This window comes from Camellia sinensis, chromosome 11 (genome assembly GCF_055761805.1).
Source record: "Camellia sinensis isolate YWXY chromosome 11, ASM5576180v1, whole genome shotgun sequence".
Lineage (NCBI taxonomy): Eukaryota > Viridiplantae > Streptophyta > Magnoliopsida > Ericales > Theaceae > Camellia > Camellia sinensis.
In genome coordinates, this window is record NC_138971.1 from 14,294,384 (window position 1) to 14,307,936 (window position 13,553).

The window sequence follows — 13,553 nt, forward strand, 5'->3', positions numbered from 1 at the left end:
ACTATCACCTCCACTACACCTACTCCACTACACACTCCACTTCACCACACACTCCACTTCACCTAACCCACTATCACCTCCACTACACCTACTACCACATTTTCTTCTATATATAGATTGTATAGGAATTGTAATTAATCAATCTTGTAATACATCAAGATATCCATCAATAATACAATTTATTCTCTTTCTCTCTCTATCAATATTTCTAACAGATCTTGCACTTCATCAATATACACAAAATCCATTTTGTCACCCTCAAGTATTACATTTCTTAGTCGATAATGAAGATCATTCACTAAATCAGCTAAATCATATTCACCCTTTTTCATCTTTGTTTTCTCATAACCTAGAAAGATATCATAAATTTTCTCCCTCTTCTGCTTACTCAAAGTAGATACCCGACCCTCAGACAGGTGGACATAATCCTCTTGACTAAGTCTACCTTCACGAGCCTCACCCACTCCCAATCCACCTTTTATATGAGATATTATCTCAGTAAACACTTTGGAAGGATCGAGCTTCTTTGTTAGCGTAGAATTGAAATGTGGCCAGTACAATGAACAGAACCTCTCATAGTTAACCTCCTTTGTTCTTAAGAAAGTTTCCAAAGCAACTGATCTTGAACCACTAGTTCTACAATGAGAAAGTCTGCTTCCACCAAGGAACCTTTCGAAGTATGAATTGCCCAATGTTCCATCGAGCATCATTAAGAACTTATGAAATGTGATGACAAGAGGGTATTTGTTAGAAGCAATGTCAAGAAAAGAATCTGGGATATCCATAAATTGTGCTGTATCATCCATATCGGTTGAACTGTTTTCTCCAGAAAAATTCCCACCATCAGCAAACCTATACATAAAATAAGGCTAATAGTTAAGAGAGAGGGAAACAAAAGTACTACCCTTAGGCAGTTAACTCAGAAAGAGTAAATGTCACCTTAGGTCAACAATAACAATTAACAGAGATCAAGACAGACCAATTAATGCATTAATTTAGAGATCAATCATACAAACTATAGGAAACCAATTTGATAACATAACCTCCATCCATTGTATGACTGTTAATTTATTTGTATAGTATAAAAACTTCTGAGGACTTTTATAGGACCTGTTGCACACTCAGTCATCTAAAACCAAAGAGTATTCACTTTAGTTTGCTGATCACTAATTTGCACACAGTAAAAACAAAATACAAAAAAGGAACAGGTTGCAACAACCCCATAATTGAGCATCTAACACACCTTTTCAGGCCAGAAACATGTTGTTTGATAGCATAACACAGTTTCGGACTGACTGTCACAAAAAGTTGGCGCAAGACACTATCCTTAATCTCTACAACGCAGTCATCAACATTGTTCCTCTCGCTCACATCTGTACTAGTACTGGCCTCATCTGCATAAATTCCTTTTGAAGCAATATGGTGGTGTTGCTCCTTCTGGAACAATTTCCTTGTCAAAACTGTGGTTTTACCTGTTCCTGACCGTCCAAGTATAAATGTGCTTCTAGGGAACAAGATAATCTCTGATTCCTGGTCTGTTACTTCAAAAGGTAGGTCCAATTCTTTACCATCGCGGTCAGAAAGTAAGTGGCTCACCACACCAGACGATAAGGAGTAGAATTTCATCAACAACAGGCTCTCACTTACCTTTGAATTCTCAACATAACTCCTATCGTCAATAGTACCGCCACTTGACTCATTGCCATGTACATGGTTGTCAAGACGCTTGAACTGGACAATGTCAGAAGATCTCACCCAACTCTTTGGAACTTCCAAATACCTGAACACAAAAAACCAATCAATAAAGTTAATTAGCCTTTGAAATTCAAATATATAATATATTTCATTATGTTCACATTTAGTAAAAAAACAAACATACCCTTCGAAGCATTTCTGCTTACAGTGATCGATATAATCATCGGTGTACATAGCAAACATGCCATCAAGGCGTTTAGCCAATTTTGGGATTTCTTCCAAAGGCAATATATCCCTAACCTTCAAAACTTGTTTGTAAATCGAATCCTTTACAATGTCAATGGTGCAAACAACATAGAGCCCTTCAACCTTGAATTGTTTCAAGATCTGTGCAGAGCTCTCACAAACTGAGTTCACATTCTTCTTTTTAGGTCGCCAACCACTTGAAAGCTTCAGTAATAGGTTCATAACTGACTTTTTAATACGGACTGAAATAAGTTTTCCAAATGATTTTCTGAAGTCATCGCTGATATAAACCTGGGGTGAACCAATGGGAAAAAAAATGTCAAATCCAATTACGTGCATTGTAAAGATTAAAAGTTCTATGATTTTAGAGATAGATAGAAGGATAATAACATCATTTAATCACAAGAAGTTAAACACCTTCCATCTTGCACTTCTGAAAAGTATACTATCCGTATTGAACAAATCATCCATTTGATGAAGCTCTTTCTTGACATCTATTATTGCTTTGGCCAAATCTTTATCTAAATGAGCATCAAAGAAACATTGGCGAAGCCTAGCATCACGGACTATCGCTTCCCAAACTGATTCACTACTAGCTAGTGTCTTTTCATTTCCCAAAATCCAAAGACAGTGCCTGGAAAGGAATCAAAGGACATGAATATTCAACATCTTAAAGCAAAAAAATTAAGAAGTGAACTGAAGAGGGAGTCTGTTTGAATCAATACCGAGCTCTTGTCAATGCAACATTAGTTCTCTGAAAACTGGACATGAAGCCAACAAATCCACCTTTATTTGATCTTACAGTAGAAATTATTATGACATCTGCCTCTCCACCTTGAAACCCATCAACTGACTTCACCTTCACTGTGAATCCCTCAAGGTTGTCATATTTTTGTTCAATTTTGTCTTTGATAGCCACAACTTGAGCAGCGTAGGGAGATATCACACCAATGCTAAGCTTCTTTTTGTAGCCTTCCCATGCTGTACACAACATCAACCAATAAAAAAGAAAAACAAAGCAAATCATTTAGGATGTGAACATAAGAAGTTCTACAATTTTAATAATTCAACACAAGCTTTTAATTTCTCCAATGGTGATGTTTTCAGTGTTTTATTTTCGTTTCTTCATGCTACCTTTGTTTTCTTGTTCTTTTTTTTTCCTCTGCGTTTACCGTCTGTTGAGTTATCGCCCTCTGCAAAAGAGTGAAGGAAAATGGTGCGAATACAACATTTGATAAAAGTGCTTCAGTACTGTTTGGTAATGTTTCTGAAAACTGCCTTGTGTTATTGAAAATAGAAAAACGAAAACATATCAAAATACTTTTTCTTTTTGATAAGTAGAAAGAAAATTTTATTTCAAAAAGGCATTAAATTTTTCTGAAAACTGCCTAGAGTTCTTGAAAAAAGAACAATGAAAACAACGCAGAATGCATATCAAATTACTTTTTCTTTTAGATAAGCAGAAAAAAGAAAAGAGTAGAAAAAAAAAAATTCAAAAAGGCATCAAGGGAATGCCAACAAATTCAAGGACCAAGAAAACCAAAGATCTCTATACACCTCCAGTTGTCTTTTGATTGATTATATGGGTCTTGACAACAATAAAAAGGATTGTAAGTAGTATCCTTTGGTGCTGCAGTACTATGAAATAATGGTTTCAAAAGTAAAAATTCTAATTTCAAAAACCACATATAATCATGAGATGTATACAATAATGCTCATAAAAAATAGGATAAATTACAAACACACCCCCTGAGGTTTGCTTAAATTACAAATTACCCCTGTAGTTTTAGAAATGATATTATGCTCCCTATGGTTTCTAATTTCATAACAAATAGGTCATTTTATTAATAAATCATCAAGTTAATTAATAGTTTTTAATAATGTTAAAATTTTATTTCAATTAATAATTCAGATACTTTTATTATTGTATAGGTGAACAGTTAGAAATTTCATTTTTTCAATTTATTCTTTTAAATAAAAAATTCTGACAGGGAGGTATTTGTAATTTTTTAAACCCTAGGGAGCAATTCATATTTTAAGTAAATCTCAAAGGGTGTATTTGTAATTTACCAAAAAAATAAGACACATACAGTAAACCTTTCTATAAAGTATAGTACATATCAAAACAACAAAGTCAAAATACAGGTGCAATTAAATCCCACTTGACATACCTTTGTATAATTTCTGCACTATCTTCACAACAACAGCAACCTCTACCCAATTTCTCCAGCTACGCCCAACATCATCAACTTCTTCTTTACCACTAACTACATTTATGAAAGAATAGGGACCAAACATTGGCTCTGAAAGATAGTGTCTTTCGTAACTTTTCTTCATAACATATGGTGCATCCATGATTTGGTTGAAATAGAACTCTGAATTTGGGAAGGAACTTATTGATGGATGCATCCTGTACTGCATGTTTAGAAGGTGCTTCGAACGACCCAACGAACCCAACCTTTCGAACAAGCTTCTTCCAAATCCAGCTTCACTCGAAACCTATCAATCCACATAATGTTCAATGTATGAAAAATGAATCCTTGCCTATTAAAATTTGTAGGGTAATTAGACCAATAGCGTTAACTTACATTACTAATAACCGTTGCTGGTAATTGGCACTCATCGCCAACGAGAATGGCATGTCTCAGACCGGGAAGTTGAAGGGGTATTGTCGATTCAGACTCCTTCAATTGTGCAGCTTCATCAATAACCAGCAAGTTCAATGGTTCCATTCCCACTGAATATAGCTTATATGAACTAGAAGCAGTGCACAAAATTAAGGAAGCAGTTCGAAAACAGAAGTCCTTAATTGAACCTTTGATCATAACACTTGGCAGGCCAAGGTCTTCAAAAGAATGTTTAAGAGATTTTAAAACAAAAAGACACTTGCTCCTTGTGTATATCAGAGATTGTGTATTTGCAAAAGATTCAGAAAAATCTTCAATTGGATATTGGTGTGAAAAAATATCCTCGAGTTCATCAGAAACAACACTCTCTTGAAACAACAAACTTTTCAAATAATCAAGCAAGTCAAAGAGAGTTACCATTTTCTGGAAATTATGTTCCAAAATGTAACTTCTTGGTAAATGAGTGCAGAATATAAACATACATTTTCTCAGCAATTTTTCAGTAGATTTAAATCTGGATCTCACAAACTCGAGAAATGATTTGAATTCTTCCTTTTCGACTTCCTCTTGATTGCTGTGTTCTTTTTCTATGATCTTTTGATTTTCCACAAAAACATGGTATTGAGAAACACAATCTTCAAGCAAATCTATCATGGAAGTAAAGCAATGCCTCCAGCCAGACACTGGTCCTAAACATTTCTTAAGTTTTTTAACACGATGATCCAGATAGATATCTTCAATGTCAGAATCCATTTTCAGCCGATCCTTATTCCCAAACAAGAGAATATCTCCCAAAGAACAAAATAAAGCATCCTTTGCAGATTCCCTCACCAACCGTAACACCCTCGAAGCCATTTCATTTATAGCTACATTTGTAGGAGAACAAGTAAGAGTCCGGCAATTCATCCTCAAAAGAGCAAAAAGCATAACACTGACAGTTTTAGTTTTCCCCGTCCCTGGTGGGCCCCATATAAGTTTTGCAGTAGGCTTGTGATTACATTCCATTCTAAGAAGAGCAGCCAAGACTGCCTCTGTTTGGGATTCATTCAGCATAGATAGTAGACTTGTACCAAATCTTTCAGTCAATTGGTACCTACTATGGACACAACAAAGTTCGCAATCCTCCTGAACCTGTTTTTCACAGTTAATGTCAATAAGATCCACCAAAAGTGAAGTATATATTTTACTCATAGAATTCATTAAATTAGGCTGAGTGATAACGGAAAAACAATTTATGTTTTCAAATGCACGTTCAAAAACACAGGGTATGTTTGGTTTGAGTTTTAGAGATGAGTTTTAGAAAAAAAAATTCAAAAAATTGTTTGGTTTGAGATTTTTCTCAAAAAATTTCCAAAATCACTTTCTCTCTCTTACAATCAATCAATCACTTTTTCTCTCTCCTCTCTCCTCTCTCCTTCTCAATCACTTTTTCTCTCACACACATCTACTCAATTACAACAAAATATCAAATCATCCCAAACTCCAAAACTACTTTCAAAATATATAACCAAACAAACTAAAAAAATTTCTAAAACAACTCTCCCAAAAACAAACCAAACAAGCCCAATACATTTTCATTTCAAAAAGAAGAATTTAACAATATAAAAGCAATTCCAAAATTTTTCCGATATAATTTCTTAGGAGTTTCCTATTGGAAGAAAAAAATAAAAAATAATGAACAAAAATCTAGAGAGAGCAGAGTTTTTGCATGATCAAATATAAAACAAATAGGGCATAATGCTTCTAGAATTGTGTTTTTACATCATTAATTTGCAACAATATTTCATTGGATGTCTATATAATTGGTGTTATATTTAGTAGTCTTGTAAAGTCTAGTAGTGTGATTTATATTTATACAACCCTCCAACCCTTATTGTACCACATTTCAGTGCATGTGGCGAACCTCGTTTTCATCCCCATTCCTCATACCAGAACAGTTTGCATTCCAGTTAAAAGAGTCTTAATGAAAAGACACAAAACATAGGATGCAAAATGTTTACTAACATTAACATCATATACGCAAGGTACGATCATCTTAAAAATTAAAAACAAGGACATGAAACTCAAACAAAACAATTGCATGCATGATAATCTTTTGTCACAATTCTTACCTTAGAATCAGCACAAAGAACTCTCTCGATGATCTTCCGATTTCCAAACTTACGTAGTGCACTCCATATTCTTTTGTTTGTAGTTATATTTCTCAAGAAAACCACAAAGAGTGATTGCCGCATTCCACCTTTGACTTCAATGTCTCTCAATGCTTTGACTTTAAAAAAAGTGGATGAATTATTACCTCGTCCATTCTCATCCTTTGTCTCATCCTCTATCTCATCCTCCAACCCTTCTCCAATCTCATCCTCTGTCTCATCCTCTATGATATTAGTGACTGTTGCAAAAGTCCATGTCCTTCCACCCTGTTGTAAATCATATACACTTTCGGGTTTTGCATCTGAAACTATAAAAACATCTCCGGGCAAGGTTTTGTAAGGATCCTTGCCTCTGTTTCTCCAGTAGTCAACCTCAATATCATAATGCAAAGTTCCATACAGCTCGCACGCATTGAGTGAGATCACTTTAGCAAAAGGTGCTTCATGAATGATCTCCATGCTTGAAGCCAACTCTGCCCGTGTTTCCTCCAATAAAGGAAAAACGAATGAACCAAAGTAATGCTTGACTGACTGAAATGATTCTGGAATCTTCTCCACCTAAAAATAAAGCAATGAAAGTTTAATGGAGGTGAAATAACGTAATGAAAGTTTAACGTTAAGTCGCCAAAGGCAAAAAAAGTTCAATTAAACAATATTTCTACGTAAAAACCATAATGAAGGCAAGATAATACAACAGAATGGAAGAGCATAAAACAGAGTTAAGAATGGTCACTTGACACCTATTAAAATTTGAAAAAAAAAAAAATACTCATAATTGAATATAACTCATTATTTTAAGATTTTTTAAAATTGACAACTAAAATTTTACTGAAATAAAAGGGTTCAAAATCTTTTTATTTTATTTTATAAATTTATTGTTCTAAAATATGATTAACCATTCAAAGTCTATGCATGATTATCTTTGTTAGAGATAATATTAATTATTTTTATAAAATAAATTATTTATATTTTGATTTTTGATTGAAAGTTTTGCAGGTTAGGTACATTCCCTTAATTTCCTTTGGTACTCAAGAACGTTTTATTGACATTCCACCAATTAGGAAATACTTACAAATTTTCTTCAAGTTTGGAGGAGTACTTTAACTTATAAACTATGAAGTATCGATACTTCAAAACAAGTGTCGTATCCGTGTCAGATACACGGACACTTCGGGGAGATGCGGACACTTTGGGGACATGTATGAGGCGTACCACATGGCGTGTTCCCTTATTTAATTAATTTATTTTTAGGGGGCACGCCGCTACTTCGGGGACATACTAAGGACATGCCAAATTGTCTTTTCTTCTATTTTATTTAGTGCTTTTGATAAATGTTGAATGTTTATTATTTTTTTCTTAGATATAAAAATACTTAATAGATCATCCATAAAAAAGATATAAACTGCAAGTGTTATTTTACAAGTACTTTTTCTTTATATTAAAAAAAAAATATAGAATTAGAGTTAGTTTTTGTTAATATTGATTATTTGTGGATGTAATATTAATCTAAATAGAAAATAAAAGTATATGAAAATATATTTTATTGCCGTGTTCCCAACATGTCCCCTCCATTTCCGTGTCCTTATTTTTTTGAAACCGCGGTGTCTCATGTCCGCATCTGTATCCGTGTCCATGCTTCTTAACTTATAAATTTTCTTAATATATGTTTGAATTAGTGTATTTTGAGGCCATGAAACAGATTCAATTTATTATTACTTTATCCAGTGACAATGTAACCATTTTTTGTGAAATTAAAATTTTAAAGTAACTTCTAATTACATAGCATAATTTTATCAATTCATATTAAATTAGGTTTATAATTACATAATGTCAACAACTACTAAATTTATAGAAATAGAAAAAAAAAAAATCAAGGATATTAAGTTCAAATTTGAACCCACTAAGTAAAATTCTTGATTGCAACACTGGCCGCAAACGGCAACACATAAAACTATAAAATAGGGTAGTTAATTTTTGAAAGGCACAATAACAAATAAAGTCATTACATTTGAGTAAAATCTACTTTGATATTAAAGAAAGGCTTGAATATGCATATTTATAATCGTATGTACATATAACTAGTAACTAATGAAGAAAACATTCATTAGTTCATACAAATGTTGAAGACCAAAAAGATTTTAAAATGTACTTACTAGAATTTAAACAAAACTTACAAACAAGTAGAAATACATTCGAAGAGCTTGTAAATGAAGTCCCCCCTACAAGCATCTCAAGAAGGAACTGAAGTTGCAATTCTAAAGTGAAATCACCACAAAAACTAAAGGCCCGTGCAAGTGAGATATACATATAGATGCTGAAAATTGAAACATTCAAGCATTTTTCAATTCACTTTAAATTCTATAAACAAACTCAATTTATCCTTGGAATACAAGGTTCTATAAAGATTATCTTTTGGTTTCGTTGTCTTTGTTTCCCTTCGGAAATATTTCTTCTTTATTTGGGCATAGACCTCTAGAGACAACCGCAGCCAAGCTGAGTAGAGCAACGACTAATAGAAAGTAGGCAGGCAAAGTGAGCTTGTATTTCTATCCACATAATATATCCTTTCCATACAGAACATGAAGTTACTTATAAAATGTACTACCACTCAAAATGTCACTCACAAGTTCCCTCATGGGCTATTACATTAGTTATTTTGTAAAAGAGTAATATTAGGGATCATGAAAAAAATATCATGAAATGTATCAGGAAAATTTTTCATCCTTTGATCAGTGTTGATTAGTGTGTGGTGTTTTGTTGTGTGTATAATCCAAAGGCGGAGAATCTTTCATAATTATCTTCATGATATTTTTTTCATGATCCCTAGCATTACTCTTTTGTAAATCCTACATGCCACGATCAAAAGTGTGAGGCCATTGTACTCTCACAATCCGATGCAATGCCTAGACTAATACAACTTCAACACCAAAATTTTATGAACTTTAAAAACAAAGGCTAAGATACTTGGAACTATTTTTTGTAGCATGCTTAATCACTTAAGCATTCAGTCATCCTCAAGCACTTGCTTAGAAAAAAAATTGACAACACAAAAATTAATATAGGTTAATTTGACAGCACAAGGATTAAAGTTCAACAACTCAGTCATCCTTATCCTCAACCTTAAGATACTATTCATGAATTAGGGCTAAAACTACATACATATTTTCCTCCCCAGACCTTGCTTTAGCAGTAGTTTCATGCACTAAGATGCCCTTTTCTTTTTTAAATTATACTATTCAGAATAAACCAATCTGACTTGAACCCAGACCATCAAGGGCAAACAGTCTGGAATAGCTCTAACTTAGCTCTAAATAGTTAAGGTAGAGCTATTCCACTGGGCATTGCCAAAATGACAAATGCTGAAACTATAATTTGACATGATATAGTGCCAAAATGTCAAATTTTGCAATATTGGACCACTGGTGCAAATGACAAGCACAATCATTTTTTGCTAGCCACGTTTATTACCATTGATCACATGGATTCCCTCACTCATTGATCCCCTCTCTATCATTGATCTCATCCATTGATCCCATCATCACATCCCAAAAAATTTCACCCAACGCCTCTCACCATTTCTAACTCTTTCACAATGACACACACACACACACACACTTCCCCCGTCTCACGCAATTGGTGACACTCTATTATACCTTTCTTACTTCCAATTATCTGTTTTTATAGTCATTTTGGTTTGTAGAGTTCTATATAGCTTTTATAGCCTTTTGTTGGGCTGTTCCTCCTCTTTTGGGGTGAATAAAAAAGTATACCTCTCTTTGTTGCTTCATATAGTGTGTCCATGCTTTGGTGTCTATCCAAGGGCCCCCATCATGTTAAGTTGCTCTCGTACTTCAGCTTTTGTTTTTTCTAGTGTAACCTACCTTGCAGGTAGTGCTTTGGAAGCTTTCTTTCTTCTTGTTGGCTGTCTTCTGATGTTAGAAGCAAGATTTGCTTCTTTGATTGTTCCCTAGAATGTTGAGTTGTTCAAGGCCCCCATGTGTCTTCATATGTGGCCCTTGAACACTTTTGTGGTGCCCTGGGGTTTTTCGGTTTGGTAGTTTGTTAGCTTGTTTATTTTGTTTTCTCAGCTTCTCAAGCTCCTCTGTTTAGTTGGTTAGGCTTGGGGTATTCCCCTTGTAAATCTATAAGTTCATTTATTTTATTTTATGACTTAGGGTTAGTTTGGGAAAATGTTATTTTAGTAACATTTTAGCTAAAATATGAGGTGAAAAAAACTAGTATGTTTAGAATGATTTTTTGAATTTTTACGAGAAAACATGCAAAAAGTAAAACGAAAAAAGAATCTTCGACTTTTTGTATAGTTTTTAGCTTTTTAACCTTTTTAGTGACTTTTTAACTTTTTGACTTTTTTAGTTGGTTGCCAAACCAACCCTTATTCAAGCAAAAAAAAAAAAAAAAAGTAGAAGAAAAATATCTAGTCTCACAATTTGCATCTCTCTTTCTCTCTCTCTCACGATCTATCTTTGCTTTCCAACAATCAATCTCCGACTTACATCTTTGTCTCCATCGCCAACAACCAATCTCCATTTCTCTCACACTATCAAATCAAATACAAAGATGCATATAGTTCTAATCTATAAAGGCGTTACACAGAGGACACAACTTTCATCACAAACTTAACATGACCTTCATCACAAACACACACCCATTCACACAAGTAGGTCAGTTTGAATTTTGTGATCTTTCTATTTTTTGATCAAGAGAAATGCTAATGTTAAAATGTTGTGTTCAATTTTAGAAAAATGTGTTAATTTTTGTTAAGTTTTTGTCGTGAAATTTGTTGAAATTCTGGGTTATTGATTTCTAGTTGTGAAATTTGTTGTAATAGTTCCACCCCCCCCCAAAGAAAGGTGGGGTGGAAGACTGGGAATACAGTTAAGAAGTTGAGGTGACATATTTGGCAATTGCTTTGGCACAAGGTTAGACATTGTAGACATTTCTGTAATTTGAAGAGCTCTTAACTTCAACTCTTTGCCAAATTTTAGCTATAGCAACTACTATGGTAGACTAATGGAGTGCTTCTTGAGCGAAGAGAAGGAATGGTTGATGATAAAATAAGAAGACAAAGCTATTATATTTGGCAGCTGGAGGGCTTTCTATGAAGTGACGCCTCACATTGCCTAGGTACCAAATTAATGTGCAATATATAAGCATGCGGCGTACCATCACCCCAATAGCAATAGCTACCTTTTGGGGTTGCATTTTACCCAAGAATGTGTAACATGGCATCAAAAACCACGAAACCCAGAGATGGGTAGGGTGCATGTCCTTGGAATACAAGTGGTAGGTGCTACCAAGTGAGCACCCTAAGTGTGCGAGAGAGTGTGAAGCGAAATCCCATATTGTCTGGGTACAAAAGCAATGTGCACTACATGAGCATGAGAGCACCCTCGCCTCAGCTAGCTTTTGGGTTTGAGTCCCATGACCATGCAAACTGTCTGCACCTCTTACATAGAAAAACAAATATAAAAACTCTCCTTTCCACTACATGCCACTGGGTTGAATTTAGTAAATTATATTCATAACAAATAATAGCATTGTAAAATACATAATCTTGCATGCAATGTATTGGAATGTGCGTTGTGCATACTCATGTCTATATCCAATACCACAAAAACGAAAATTTGTTCTTATGATCCAGTGATCATGATTTAATGAATTTTTGCTGATGAAAAAAAAAAAAACAAAGGTTTAATGAAAATTTATTTCAAAATCAAAAATTTCAAAAGCTAACCAGTAAATTAACTTGGATCGTACATGCTTCCCATTTATGATTAATCAATTACAACCAGATGCAATATGTCAATTCAAAAGAGATAAAATAAACCAGAGATGCACAATAAATGCAGATACATCAACAAATCAAATATCAAACCATATATGAACCAAAAAAATAAGAGGCTAACTTCTATAATTGTACACTAATTGCTGCGTTGGATTGAAATTTTTGAAGGGCCTGTCACAGAAACAGCCCAGCCCTCGAAGCAGAAGTGGGGTTAGGCAAACAATCATATTTAACTGCTTTTTTCCATTTTGAGAATCAACCACCATAATATTATATTTACACATTAATAATTTAATCCCAAAAACTTGGAAAAAATAAAATAAGTTGAACGACAAATAAATCAATCACGAGATCGAACAAATAATGTATATGCCCATAAGAATGGCAATAAGATTTTTTATACATGAATACCATCAATAAATTTTGTCATGTTTTGTGATCGATTACTGTATTTGTAACAGAACTTCAAAATATGTGATTTTAAGTATCTAACGTGTCAGTGTGCAGTGGAATGGTGAAAAATGGAGCATAAGGCACACCTGGTTCTTGTAAAGATCCTCATCGAAGATGTCTACAATAGACCATGAAAACATCAAATCAGTGAAGCTTAAGTCATAAGGAACCCCTCTCATCATCAATTTCTCACTCTTTTCTGTCTCCTTCTTTCACTTGGTAATGTATTGCTTATCTGCAACAACAAAAAATCAAAACCCCATTTCACTTTGAACCCTTCTATAAAACCTCACAACAATGTGTGTGTGTGTGTGTGTGTGAGAGAGAGAGAGAGAGAGAGAGATGTACCAAAGCCCCATTTCACTTTAAACCCGTGTCTAAAACCTCAAAACAATGTCAATGAGATATAAAGGCTATTAACATAGCATGAGAAAGAAATGGGTTTTCTTAGTTATGAATGAAGGAAGTGAAAAAGAAAGGAAAAGAACCTAGGAATCTCTCAGTACAAGCACTTATGACGGAAGGAAGTGAAAAGGAAAAGGAAAAGGAAAAGGAAAAGAACCTAGGAATCTCTCA

The 13,553-nt window shown here is 34.1% G+C and overlaps 1 protein-coding gene across 1 annotated transcript; it reads right to left on the reverse strand.

Moving 5' to 3' along the window:
• Window positions 1-215: 215 nt before the first annotated feature.
• LOC145802165 (uncharacterized) lies at window positions 216-13,312 on the reverse strand (the record flags this gene model as incomplete). Its single annotated transcript, XM_082894832.1, has 9 exons — window positions 13,064-13,312; window positions 6,680-7,276; window positions 4,530-5,699; window positions 4,113-4,440; window positions 2,667-2,922; window positions 2,359-2,575; window positions 1,880-2,232; window positions 1,244-1,780; window positions 216-852 (listed from the first exon to the last, which is right to left on the reverse strand). Coding segments are annotated over exons 1-9 (4,191 nt in total), but the record flags the coding sequence as incomplete, so codon positions are not given.
• Between the last annotated feature and the right edge of the window lie 241 nt (window positions 13,313-13,553).